The sequence below is a fragment of the Vipera berus genome, assembly GCF_964194415.1.
Source record: "Vipera berus genome assembly, chromosome: 3".
In the NCBI taxonomy this organism is placed as follows: Eukaryota; Metazoa; Chordata; class Lepidosauria; order Squamata; family Viperidae; genus Vipera; species Vipera berus.
Window position 1 is genome coordinate 88,105,611 of NC_138204.1, and position 12,610 is coordinate 88,118,220.

The 12,610-nt window shown below is 44.3% G+C and overlaps 1 protein-coding gene across 2 annotated transcripts in view; it reads right to left on the reverse strand.

Annotated features, from left to right (window-relative positions):
- SLC44A3 (solute carrier family 44 member 3) overlaps nucleotides 1–12,069 on the reverse strand; it is a 46,547-nt gene extending 34,478 nt beyond the window's left edge. For both annotated transcript variants that reach the window (XR_014025837.1, XM_081322905.1), the window contains exons 1-6: nucleotides 11,707–12,069; nucleotides 5,551–5,658; nucleotides 2,908–3,050; nucleotides 2,347–2,483; nucleotides 1,785–1,878; nucleotides 83–252 (exon numbers count right to left, since the gene is read on the reverse strand). Coding sequence is in view for 1 of the 2 variants with exons in the window: in XM_081322905.1 (XP_081179031.1) it covers nucleotides 83–252; nucleotides 1,785–1,878; nucleotides 2,347–2,483; nucleotides 2,908–3,050; nucleotides 5,551–5,658; nucleotides 11,707–11,733 (679 nt within the window). In the remaining variant the exon portion in view is untranslated. The remainder of the gene's footprint in view (nucleotides 1–82; nucleotides 253–1,784; nucleotides 1,879–2,346; nucleotides 2,484–2,907; nucleotides 3,051–5,550; nucleotides 5,659–11,706) is intronic.
- Between the last annotated feature and the right edge of the window lie 541 nt (nucleotides 12,070–12,610).

Sequence of the window (12,610 nt, forward strand, 5' to 3'; positions counted from 1 at the left end):
GCATATATCTTGTAATGCACTAATAGCTTTTTAAAATATAAAAACAATTAATGTTTACATGAAACAAACAGACTCAACTTACCTACTGAAAAGATGCACAATCCTGTTACTGTATCTCTTCCTGCCATAAGCCCACCCAGAATACGATGAAAGAGATCCACCTCATTTACCACATCTATCAATACAGGTGCGAAATTGGAATAGCATTTGCGGTTCCACGGAACACATCGATTAAACAGTGGAAAAGATAAGCTGGGATGATTAAAATGTATATATAATAAATGTTAAAAAGTGAACACATTGGAATGAAAGTCGCACCCTCCCTTGCACCTTCATACACTTTCCCCACAGCCTCTCATGCACCTTCCCCTGCACCCCTTCTCACATCCTCCCCATCTGGTAGCAGCCACTGATTGCCTGAGACTTTCAACTTCCTACTGGCTTTCCCATTGATTTTGGTTGTGGGAAGCTGGCAATAAGTTGTTTCGCCTTAACAATTATAGAACTTAGTGAAAGATGGCAAGTGGACTGCAGGAGTTGCCATCGCTAAGCAATGTAGTTCCACTTTACATCGGGGAGGACTGTGTGGAGAGAGTTTCCTCCTTTAAATTTCTGGGAGTCTACCTCTGTGAAGATCTGACCTGGAAAGTTAATACAACCCAGGTGGCTAGAAAGGCCCAACAGAGGCTTCACTTTCTTAGGGTCTTGCGGAAGAACAGGGTAGAACAACGGCTTATGACCCTCTTTTACTGGTCTACTATAGAGAGCGTCCTCTCGTATGGTATTGTGGTTTGGTATGCTGGTCTGACAGCCGTGGACAGGAAAGTATTACAGAGGGTAGTGAGCACAGCACAAGACATTGTGGGCTGTCCCGACACCACTGGATGACATCGCCAGGGCTCGTTGCCTTGGAAGAGTGAGGAAGATTCTCAGGGATGACTCACACCCTGGACGGTATCTCTTTACTCTCCTACCATCAGGTAGGAGATATAGGAGTATAGCCAGCCGTACCAACAGGCTGAAAAACAGCTTTTATCCGTGGGCTGTTAGGCTTTTGAATGGGATATAATCTCTGTGAACTTATGCAGAATTGACTTGGGAGGCCGGTGTGTGGTGTAGTTGGTTCACATGGTGTGGTAGGATCGAGGGTTTGTTGTCACTGTGTGTTGCGGGGAGGGAGCACGGGGGGAGGCTCAGCTAATCTCAATGTACTTTTTATTATTATTATTATTATTTTAATTCCATTTATATCCCGCCCTTCTCTGAAGACTCAGGGCGGCTTACAAGCTTAGCAGTAGCCTTCATTCTATGTATATGCCTGCTTATTAGGGCTTTCACACACACCCCAAGTGGCATTATTACAAAGTCAGCTTAATTGCCCCCAACAATCTGGGTCCTCATTTTACCTACCTCGGAAGGATGGAAGGCTGAGTCAACCTTGAGCCTGGTGGGATGCGAACCTGCACTAATTGCAGGCAGCTGGTGTTACTTAAGGAGGCATTAGCCCACTGCTCCACCAAGGCTCTTACTTTGACAATAAAGGTTTATTTATTTTTATTTATTTAATGTACATTACTTAGCAACAGAAATTCCAGTCATAATTCCCATTGTTAAGTCAAGGACTTTACAATGCGGAGTGCTTAGAACAGGCAGAACATTTAAAATATTCCTTCCTTGAAACTATTGAGGGTTTCTTTTCTGAAAAAGAGCAATTTTTCAATGCAAAACTAGTAAACTGCAAAATGTGTTTCATTCTAGGTAAATAATACCCCCGTTGTTCTTACCTTGGTGGCACTGGTAGGGTGGGACAAAGTTCAGAAGCTTTGGATCCATCTACACAACTGCTAGCATTCAAACTGTAAACACAAAGGCAAGATCCTACAGAAAACAAAGTCATAAAATATGTTCATTATCACGTGCAGAGTATTGGAATTATTTTTACTGATTTGTTCCATTTTTTAGGAAAATGTAGATCACATTTTATAATTTCTTAAAGATTATAATTAAAAGACATAAAAATGAAAAAAGGGAAAAAGCAGAATCAGTAAATTGGGCAAAATATTCATTACAAAAATCTATATAAATTAATAATTTTAAAGCCAATGTTAATTTTTAGAAATTTTAATAAGCAATTGGTTCCATAGCTCTGACCATCTTGAAGAAACTGTTCTGTACAATGGCAATAAAATAATGCGCCAGGGCAAAAATTATTTTCAACCATGTTTATATGAAGTCAATAATTTTATTCAATCTTTTATTGATCACGCAATTATATTTTTATCAGACTTCAAAAGATATATACACAAAACCATGCATATAAAGGAACTCATATATATGGTCTCATACCATTGTTATTTGCAAATAGCTGAATATCTTCCAAAGAATTCAGTTGCTCCTGTGGACAGCTTGATACACATAATGCAGTTGATTTCATATTAAGGTTTTTTATTTTCAAACCACATGAATTCAAATAGAACACAAATCTAAGGATGAGAGAGAAAATCGCTATTTCAAAATGAAATGTGCATTTTACTTTACCTACAATTTTCACCTAGGCATCAAAAGCAGATTTTTTTTTAAAACTGAAACCAAAAATGAATTTCTATTTAATATTGTTTCATACTGCATACTACTGCAATTTTATTCTGACTGATATTGTATATAGGCTAAACTCTAATATTTTATTAAACAGGAAGATGATTTTAAGACTTAGAGGATTTCCAAGTATACTAGATCTTAGCAAAATATTGTTATAGATAGTTGTTACTTTAGGATATTTATGCATTTTTTTTCTTTGTGTAAAATACCTGTAGCCCCACCACCAATTATGGATTTCTGAGGAATCAAATTTCACTTCAAATATAATGGAGGTAAATGTTAAAATAGTATAAATAATAATCTGCTCACTTTTTGTTTCTCATATCTTGTCCTGACAAAGGTGCACCAACCACAGGTGTGTTCCTCCGACCACAAACATTTCCATAGCTATCATATCCAAATATAAGCCTTTCTGTAGCTCCAGCTGTTACAGCATAGCCTGTTATAAACATCTGTAAGCACATGGACACTACTTTATTCTTGGAATTCACATCAATCTGCCCTACTTATATCATTCCTTCTACTGAACATTATGGGTCATCTGTTTCAACCTTTAAGAATATTTATGATTCCTTTATAATGCAATTATGTCAAGTGAAGTATTTATCAGAAGCTGCAACAAAATATTATATATGTATTTAGTGTATAGTTTTCCCTTACTTTCTGGTTTGTTCAGAATTACGGTATATGGTGCTTTTCCCAATTCAAGTCCAGAAGCCACTTAATGACTTCAGTAGCTGATAAGATCAGCCTGAAGAATCCCAGATAATCACAAACAGCAAAGTTACTGACAATTGGAATCTCAACTATTTCCAGGAGTCAGTGATTATACTGAAAAACAGTTTTGCTTTACATACTTGTTACTGTTTACAATTCCATAGACTTTTGGGTTGAAGAGAAAGAGAGGAAGGATAACAAAATGTTCTGCTTACAATTATAGGGGGGGTGTATGATAAAGTTGAAACATTTTCTTCTCTGCTAATATGGAGAACTTTAACGTATCAGGAAAGGCAAAGATTATTTATTGATACCCATAAAATCTCTCCTCCAGATAAAAAGAGAAATAAAACTTCAGATTAGTAACCAGCACCAGTTTAACGGAAAGCGACGGCCTGATTTTCCTTTCCATTCCTGAGCTTGCCCCAAACATGACCTTAAAATTACTAATAAAGGAAAATAACTCATTTATTGGTAAATTTAAGAGGGGAACAGCACAGTGGAGATGGTTGATGGAGTAACAAGAAATCCCACCTCCCCACCTTGCCCTCATGTGTCCTTGGTTTTTAATTCTTGCTTTTAATTTATTTATGTTTTAGCATATACATTTCTAGACGGTAAGACTCCCAGAGTTACCTTTACCCAAACTAGGCAACATCATCAGTGCTAGTTAGGAGTAGGGTTTGCTCTCAGTTTATATTTTAGTGACCTGCCCTTTCACCATTGGTGGGGGGCGGAGAAAGGAGGGACAGGCTTAAAGGTTCTTTGGTTGGGCTGTTTCTTGATTGGGATATTGTTTACATGATTGTCGGTCTGGAGTTAATTAAAGAGTTTTCATCAGGTCTTCTCACTGCTAGTTGGTGTTCACAGATGCATTCTATCAGTCTTCTGCCTGTTTGTTCTACGTAGTGCCTGCCGCAACATTACCCTATATGTTGTAGATGACTCGTTTTTTTCTTCTAGGGCTGCAGAGTCTTTTGGTTTACTCAGGATCTTTTGAAGAGCTTTAGTTGGCTTGTGTGCTATGCTGCTTCCATGTGGTTGCAGTTAGAAGACATGATGAAAACACTTTAAATTCAAAACATTTGGACAGACTTAACCATAGCTTCGAGGGACGCGGTGGCTCAGTGGGTTAGGACGCTGAGATTGTCGATCAGAAGGTCGGCAGTTTGGCGGGTCAAATCCCGAGTGCTGCATAATAGAGTGAGCACCTGTTACTCGTCCCAGCTTCTGCCAACCTAGCAGTTCGAAAGCATGTAAAAATGCAAGTAGAAAAATAGGGACCACTACGGTGGGAAGGTAACAGCGTTCCGTGCGCCTTTGGCATCCAGTTATGCCGGCCACATGACCACGGAGACGTCCTCGGAGAAGCGCTGGCTCTTCGGCTTTGAAACAGAGATGAGCACCGGCCCCTAGAGTCGGAAACGACTAGCACGCATGTGCGGGGGAACCTTTACCTTTACCTTTAACCATAGCTTCAATTGAGAAACTGTGAGCATCCAAGACCAAGCCAAGTCTAAAAACGCTAGGGAATTTTTAGAAGCCTGACACACTATGACAAATTAGCCATCAACAGACACATAGACATAAACAATATCTACTTACTATCTGTATGCAAAAGAGACAATCAGCAAGCCAAAAAGGGAACAAAAACAATAAACACCTTCCCACCAGCAACCAGGACCCAGATGAGCACAGATTAACTCCAAAATAAACTGAGAGCAAACCCTACTTCTATCTAGCACTGATGATATTACCTAGTTTGGGTAATGAAGCATCTGCAAAAAAAACAACCAAGCTTAGAAAGGACTAAGGATCCCTGACCTTATAATTATTCTAGACTATAAGAATAAGGGAGAGGGGAGGAACTCTTGCTAAAAAGGATTAAACAATCTAATGTCAAATTTGATTTTCCCATATCTATATCCTTATATATATAGCAATCTGGCAATGAACTGGGTCTACTGGCAAACAACACAGCTATTTTCTTAGGAGAAACAAATGCAGTAGAATACTGAAACAGCTATGTTCCTGCATCCTGCTATAATATAATCAATAGACAGTCGCAAAACCAGTTTAAAATAGATTGCAAAATTTTGCTTCCAGAGAAATTTATATGCTCAAAGATCACCCACTGCAGTTGAATAAAGAAACATTTTATCACATTATTCACTAACAATTTCAATCACATCTCATTCTTTTCAACATATTTATTTCAATGGGAACTCTACTTACCAAACCTGCCCAAAAGAGGAAAAATATTATCAACCAAAATTTGTCTGTGCACTTCCTATGTATCAATGGTCGCCACTTTCTTGATTCAGGAAATCTATCTTCAGAAACCTAAGATAAGTATATATTTTAAGATAGGATATATTTTAAAATTCATTAAAGGTTAAGGATGTTTAGATAAACAATGTATCTTTCGCATGCCATCCAATGGACAGATATTGGTCACTCAATTTAATCTGCACAAAGCAGACAAGTGTCAGATTATAATAATTTTAGTTTAATCTGTATCAAGCACACAAGATTATAAACTTAAATGTTAAGGGTATTAACAAAAAAAACTTTTGAGTCCATAAATGAACTGGAGGAATTACCTGAAAAAGTAACTTTTCTAATAGTTATCCTATATACTTTAAGATTTTCATATAAGGTCCTTGTCTCTCCTGCCAATTGAAGAGTGCTATATGGTTTTAAAAGAAAGCAATCTTCAACAGGAATATCCTTGAGTTCTACTGTAACTGAGATGCTAAACTTTTGCTGCAGATTTTACCAATAATAATTTTTTACAATTCATACAATGCTTTTTGGCAGATTTGTTGTATGCCTTAAGAAGTGCTGTTCGGATATTTATTTATTTATTTATTTTATTTTATTTAGATTTATATACCGCCCTTTCCCGAAGGACTCAGGGCGGTTTACAGGGCATTTAAAAAACAGTCAATACAAACGGTAAAACAAATTAAAAGAGATTAAATAGAACCCTGAGAAAATTAAAACCCAGTTAAAATTACAATTAAAAATATCCTCAGCCTGGGCCCGAGAGCTCGAAGAGCCAGGTCTTCAGGTCCCGGCGGAAAGAACGGAGGGTGGGGGCAGTCCTAAGCTCCGCAGGCAGCTGGTTCCACAGGGCAGGCGCACCCACTGAGAAGGCCCTACCCCTGGGTGTTACCCGCCGGCAATCTTTAACTGGCGGCACCCTGAGGAGACCCTCCCTGTGGGAGCGCACTGGACGAAGGGAACTTGATGCTGGCAGCAGGTGTTCCCTCAAATATCCCGGGCCCTCGCCATTTAGGGCTTTAAAGGTCATCACCAGCACCTTGAATCTCACCCGAAGGGCAACTGGAAGCCAATGCAGCTCGCGGAGCTCTACTCCGTGTTACATGGGAGTATCGGGAGACCCCCATCACGACTCGCGCGGCTGCATTCTGCACCAGTTGAAGCCTCCGGGTGGTCCTCAAGGGCAGCCCCATGTAGAGAGCGTTGCAGTAGTCTAAACGGGAGGTCACGAGCGCATGAGTGACTGTGCGTAGGGCATCTCGGTCCAGGTAGGGTCGCAACTGGCGCACCAGGCAAACCTGGGCAAAAGCCCCCCTGGTCACAGCTCCTATATGGTCTTCAAAAATATATATGTAATATACCGTATATACTTGAGTATAAGCCGACTCGAGTATAAGCCGAGACCCCCAATTTCACCCCCAAAAACTGGGAAAAGTTGTTGACTCGAGTATAAGCCGATCCGCCGTTCTGCATGCCTCGGAGGCTGGATCCGCGCTCTGCAAGCCTCTGCCGCCAGCAGAGGCTCGATCCGCCATTTTGCAAGCCTGAATACACAGGAATACCCTGTGTGGCCGCGGCTCTCGGGGAAGCCCTGGCTGTCCGCTTCCTCACTCCACGCTGCCATTCGGGGCCCGCGCGTTCCCCGGGCAAATCGCGGCGCCCAGCAGGCGAGGAAACACGCCCGTTCCAGTCGCCCCCCCCTTCCCTCAGGAGACGCGAAGCAAGTGACCGCCCGGAGCTTACCGAGGACTTGCGCGCGGCCGAGGCTTCGGTACTTCCAGGATCGCGCGCACCTCTCCCAAGCCGCCGCCGTCCGGAGACCTGCCAAAGTTTGGGGAGGTTTGGGCGCCTCCCCAAACCTCCCCAGGTCTCCGTTCCTCCTGCCGAAGTTTGGGGAGGTTTGGGCGCCTCCCCAAACCTCCCCAGGTCTCCGTTCCTTCGCGCAGACCTGCCGACGTTTGGGGAGGTTTGGGCGCCTCCCCAAACCTCCCCAGGTCTCCGTTCCTCCTGTCGAAGTTTGGGGAGGTTTGGGCGCCTCCCCAAACCTCCCCAGGTCTCCGTTCCTCCGCGCAGACCTGCCGACGTTTGGGGAGGTTTGGGCGCCTCCCCAAACCTCCCCAGGTCTCCGTTCCTCCTGCCGAAGTTTGGGGAGGTTTGGGTGCCTCCCCAAACCTCCCCAGGTCTCACTATACACATTCACCCAGAAGTGACTCCCTCTGTCCTGACAGGGGATTATTCCCCTCCAAGTACATCTAGAATGGTAGTCAAAAGAATTGTTAAGTAGTTTTTACCTTTCACAAATCTCTTTCAACTTCTTTAGTTGATTGCTTTGGCATTCTTCTGCTACATCTGTTAGCTTTTGTATAAGCTTAGGAGGGGGAAAAACAGATATGTCATAGACTGTACCAGCCACACATTCTGTTGATAAGTATTGCACAGATAGTCTTCAGGTTGTGACCCTAATGGAGACTGCCATTAAATAATGTTAAATGAACTGCCTCAAGTAATGACCAGCCATACGTATTCTCCTCAGTGCATTCATTAAAGAGTGCACTGGTCATTAATTGAGGGTGGGGGAGATCCTGGGAGGCCTAATGCAAGCACCAGCCCGCCTGCCTCAGGTCTCCCCCACCCCCAGATACTGGGCTTCAGCACAGCTGGCTGTCTTGCCAAAGAGAAACATCTGGGAAGGAAAACCCTGTCTTACCTCTTTCCCAATTCTGCCTCTGCCCTTCCTCCTACCAAGGTGTTCTGGGACTAGTTCCCTAGCCTTTTGGAGCTTTTGGTGTTCGCCCATCAGCTGTCTACGGGGAGGCAACAAAGCTGCCTCTCTAGGCTTTGAGAAAAGGCCCCTTGCACAAAAGGCAGCTTCAGGACGAGCTTCCAAAAACCCTTTCCTTCCTTAACGCCCTCCCCACCTTCCCCCAGAAAGCCATATTTCTTTTTTTTTATTGAAAATTTTTATTGAAGTTACAATATTATCCCCTCCCCAACCCACCCCAGAACCCCTCCCCCTCCCCCATATTTCTTCAATAACAAAAACATAAAAAGCTGGTTGGGATGTACTCGCTGATTTCCCCCCCCTTTTTTTTAGATGCTAAAACTAAACTCTCCCTCTGCCTTCCAACCAATATCCCTTTTTAAAATCTTACCTTGGCTCCAGATGGAAGAGTAGAGGAACTAAGCTAGTAAGGAGAGAATTTTTTTCTGCAACTTTTTACTCCTGAAGGAGTAGTAGTAGTAATAGTAGTAGTAGGAATAATAATAATAAATCCCTAAAAGTTGTGCCAGAAAATGGAGGACGCTGGGTCTTTGCAAGTTTTAGCTGTCTGTCAGACTGCCTGAAAAGGGCGGCCTTCAGGCAGCCAGGCGGACAGCTAAAGCTTGCAAAGACCCAGCGTCCTCCATTTTCTGGCATAACCTTCGGAGATTACTTTAAAAAAAAAAACAAAAAAAAACTTCAGAGGAAAAACAGCTGCAGAAACATTTTGTCTCCTTGCTGGCTTGGTTCATCTACTCTTCAGCCAGGAGGGAGTCCAAGGCCTAGAGAAGGAGAGCTTTGCAGCATCCCTATGGACAGCTGATGGGCAGACAGCTGAAAGAAGCAGGCAGGCAGGGCGCGGAGGAACGGAGACCTGCAGGTCTCGGACGGCGGTGGCTTGGGAGAGGTGCGCGCGATCCCGGAAGCACCAAAGCCTCGGCCGCGCACAAGTCCTCGGTAAGTTTTTTTGTTGACTGGAGTATAAGCCGAAGTGGAATTTTTCAGCCCAAAAAGTGGGCTGAAAAATTTGGCTTATACTCAAGTATATACGGTATATATAAATGATCCATGGACATGGTTACTTACAACCTTTTGTTGTACCATAAGACTAAGTAAAACATCAAAACACATGCATGTACACAGCATATATTTTGCTTTTCTCTCCTGCAAATAGCAGTGCATGCAGAGACATCTGGGAAGTACTTCTAAAGCAGCCTTACAAAACAAGTGGCTGCTATAAAGCTTCAAAGAGTTTTTGTTGTTTCTACTCCTGCATGTTGCAAACCACCTCTTTCAAATACTATGAACAGCTTTACTGTATTGCATAATTGCTCAATATATGTTACTGAAACAAGCAAGAACTTACCAGTAGTCCTTGACTTATCACCACAGCTGAACCCATAATTTCTGCCATTAAGCAATACAGTCAAGTGAATTTTGCCCTATGTTTTGGTCTTTCTTAACAGTTCTTAAGTGAATCACTGCAGTTAAGTCAGTAACACAGTTGTTAACTGAATTTGGCTTCCCGTCGAATTCACTTCTCAGAAGGTCCCAAAAGGTGATCACATGACCTCCAGGATAGTAAAAACCATCATAAATACATGCCAGTTGCCAAATGCCTGAATTTAGATCATATGACTACAGGGATACTGCAAAGGTTGTAAGTGTGAAAACGGTCATAAATCACTTTTTTCAATCCTGCTGTAACTTCAAATGATCACCAAACAAACGGTTGTAATTTGAGGACTATCTGTACTCTTAGGACAGCATTCTCTAGAACTCAACTGATATGACATCAAAAGATATTGTAAATAAAATTACAGCAATTATATGGCACGTAAATGTTTTGACTAATATAAAGTTTCAGGGCAAATCACTGCACTTGCCACTCATGACCCCAAAGAGCTAGAGACCCTGGTTCAGATTTCTCTCTTTTTAAAATTAATTTATTAAATTTATATGATGCCCATTCTGAAAAGCAACTCTGGACAGCTTACAATTAAAATTTAGCTGTGGGGTTCTTGGTGCTCTCTAAGCTTGATTGTTTTCTTGCAAAGGTTTCATTACCAATCTAGGTAATTTCATCAGTGCTAGGAGGGAGTGAAGTTTGCTCTCATTTTATATACTCTGGAGACCACTTCTATCAACACTGACAGGGCAAGCCATTAGTATATAAAATGAGAGCAAACTCTACTTCTCATTAGCACTGTTAATGTTACCTAGTTTAGTAATGAAAACGTTAAGAAAACAGAGCTCAGAGAATACCAAGGACCCCACAAATACTACAAATACTCTCTTGTATCCGTAAAATAAGAAGGTAACTTGAGGCTAGCTAGTCACTAACTCTCAATATAATTAACTCTGGGGGAAATGTGGATTACAGAATGTGATTTCCAACATTTTTAACCCTTGCAGAAAACATGGGATAGGCCTTTAATGGATAAATAAAAAAGCTACACCGAAGCAAGCGCAAATGTTTACCAATCACATTATTTTTATACCGTCCCTTTCTTCCCCCCCCCCCAAAAAAGAGGACAAGGCAGTGTAGATGGTACTTCTTCATTCTATCAGCCCAATTTTGCCAAAATGATTTAGTCTGACCACTAAGGATGGATCCAACACCATTCAGCGATCATTACAGCTCAATGGGACCTAATCACAGATCCGTTAAGGTCCAAGGAGCCAGGGCAAGGCAGGGCAGGGCTCCTTCTTTTAAGAATCCCTGGAAAAGAACCGATCTTTGCTAATCGCACCCACTGAGATACGGAGAACTCTGCTTTTCTCCCACATTGCAACTTTCCCCCCCTCCCCCCCCCGCGCCCCTCAACTTGCAAACCGAATTGAGTTCCCTTGCAAAACCAACTGGGGGGTTGTCCCTTCCTCCCGCGCTACAAATGCACAAGAGAGGGGGGGAAAAACAAAAAAACCTCGCCGTAGAAAGAGGCTCCCTTTACATCAGGGGTCTTCAAACCCGGCCCTTTTGTGTCTTGTGGACTTCAACTCCCAGAATTCCCCAGCCAGACACACTGGCTGAGGAATTCTGGGAGTTGAAGTCCACAACTCATAAAAGGGCCGTGTTTGAAGACCCCTGCTTTACATGCACCTGTCGGCTTGGGAGGCGCCGCAGTCCGCTTTGGCGGGCAGCGCCGCCTCCGCGCGTAACCATGGGGGGGGGGGGGGAGAAAACGCGACTTTCTCGTTGGCGACGTCCCGGACTTCTGCCAAGGGGCCGAAGCCGTCTTTTCCCTCTCCGACCTGCCTCAGAAGTTCTTCCTGCAAAGGTGACGGGGGGAACGCCACCCCTCCAAGCTCCCCTCAAGGAAACGCGGCGCTCGCTCTCTTACCAAATACTCGCCTCTGTAGCACGCCATGCTGCTTCCCTCCCCTCTCCCAGTCCCGCCGCCTTCGGTGCTGGGGTTAACTTGGGCGGCTCCTTCCTGCTTTGCCAGCTCCGGGAAGCCAGGCCTGGAGGTGCCGGGTCGGGCCGGGCCGCGCTGCAGCTGGGCGCGGACTACGGGTCTTCCAAGTCAAAAGCTGTCCCAGGCTCCGGCTAGCGCGCTGCCTTCCCGGTCCGCAAACCGGCGCTGGAGGGCTGAAAGCGCCGCCCTGCAAAGAGTCGCCGCGCACCTTCGCGCCCGGCTTTCTCCCGCGAGCCTTGCCTTTGTTTGCCTTGCTGGGAAGAAGGTGCTCGCGCGGGGGGGGGGTTTGGGTTGCGGCAGCTCCCGGGAAGGAGCGGAGTTTTGTGTTTGTGTGTGTGTGTGTGTGTATGTGTGTGTTTAACCACAACTCCGCGTTCTAGGGAGGGGCGCTGGGAAGAAGGTGCTCGCGCGGGGGGGGGGGTTTGGGTTGCGGCAGCTCCCGGGAAGGAGCGGAGTTTTGTGTTTGTGTGTGTGTGTGTGTGTGTGTGTTTAACCACAACTCCGCGTTCTAGGGAGGGGCGCTGGGAAGAAGGTGCTCGCGCGGGGGGGGGGTTTGGGTTGCGGCAGCTCCCGGGAAGGAGCGGAGTTTTGTGTGTGTGTGTGTGTGTGTGTGTGTGTGTTTAACCACAACTCCGCGTTCTAGGGAGGGGCGCTGGGAAGAAGGTGCTCGCGCGGGGGGGGGGGTTGGGTTGCGGCAGCTCCCGGGAAGGAGCGGAGTTTTGTGTGTGTGTGTGTGTGTGTGTGTGTGTGTGTTTAACCACAACTCCGCGTTCCAGGGAGGGGCGCTGGGAAGAAGGTGCTCGCGCGGGGGGGGGGGGGTTGGGTTGCG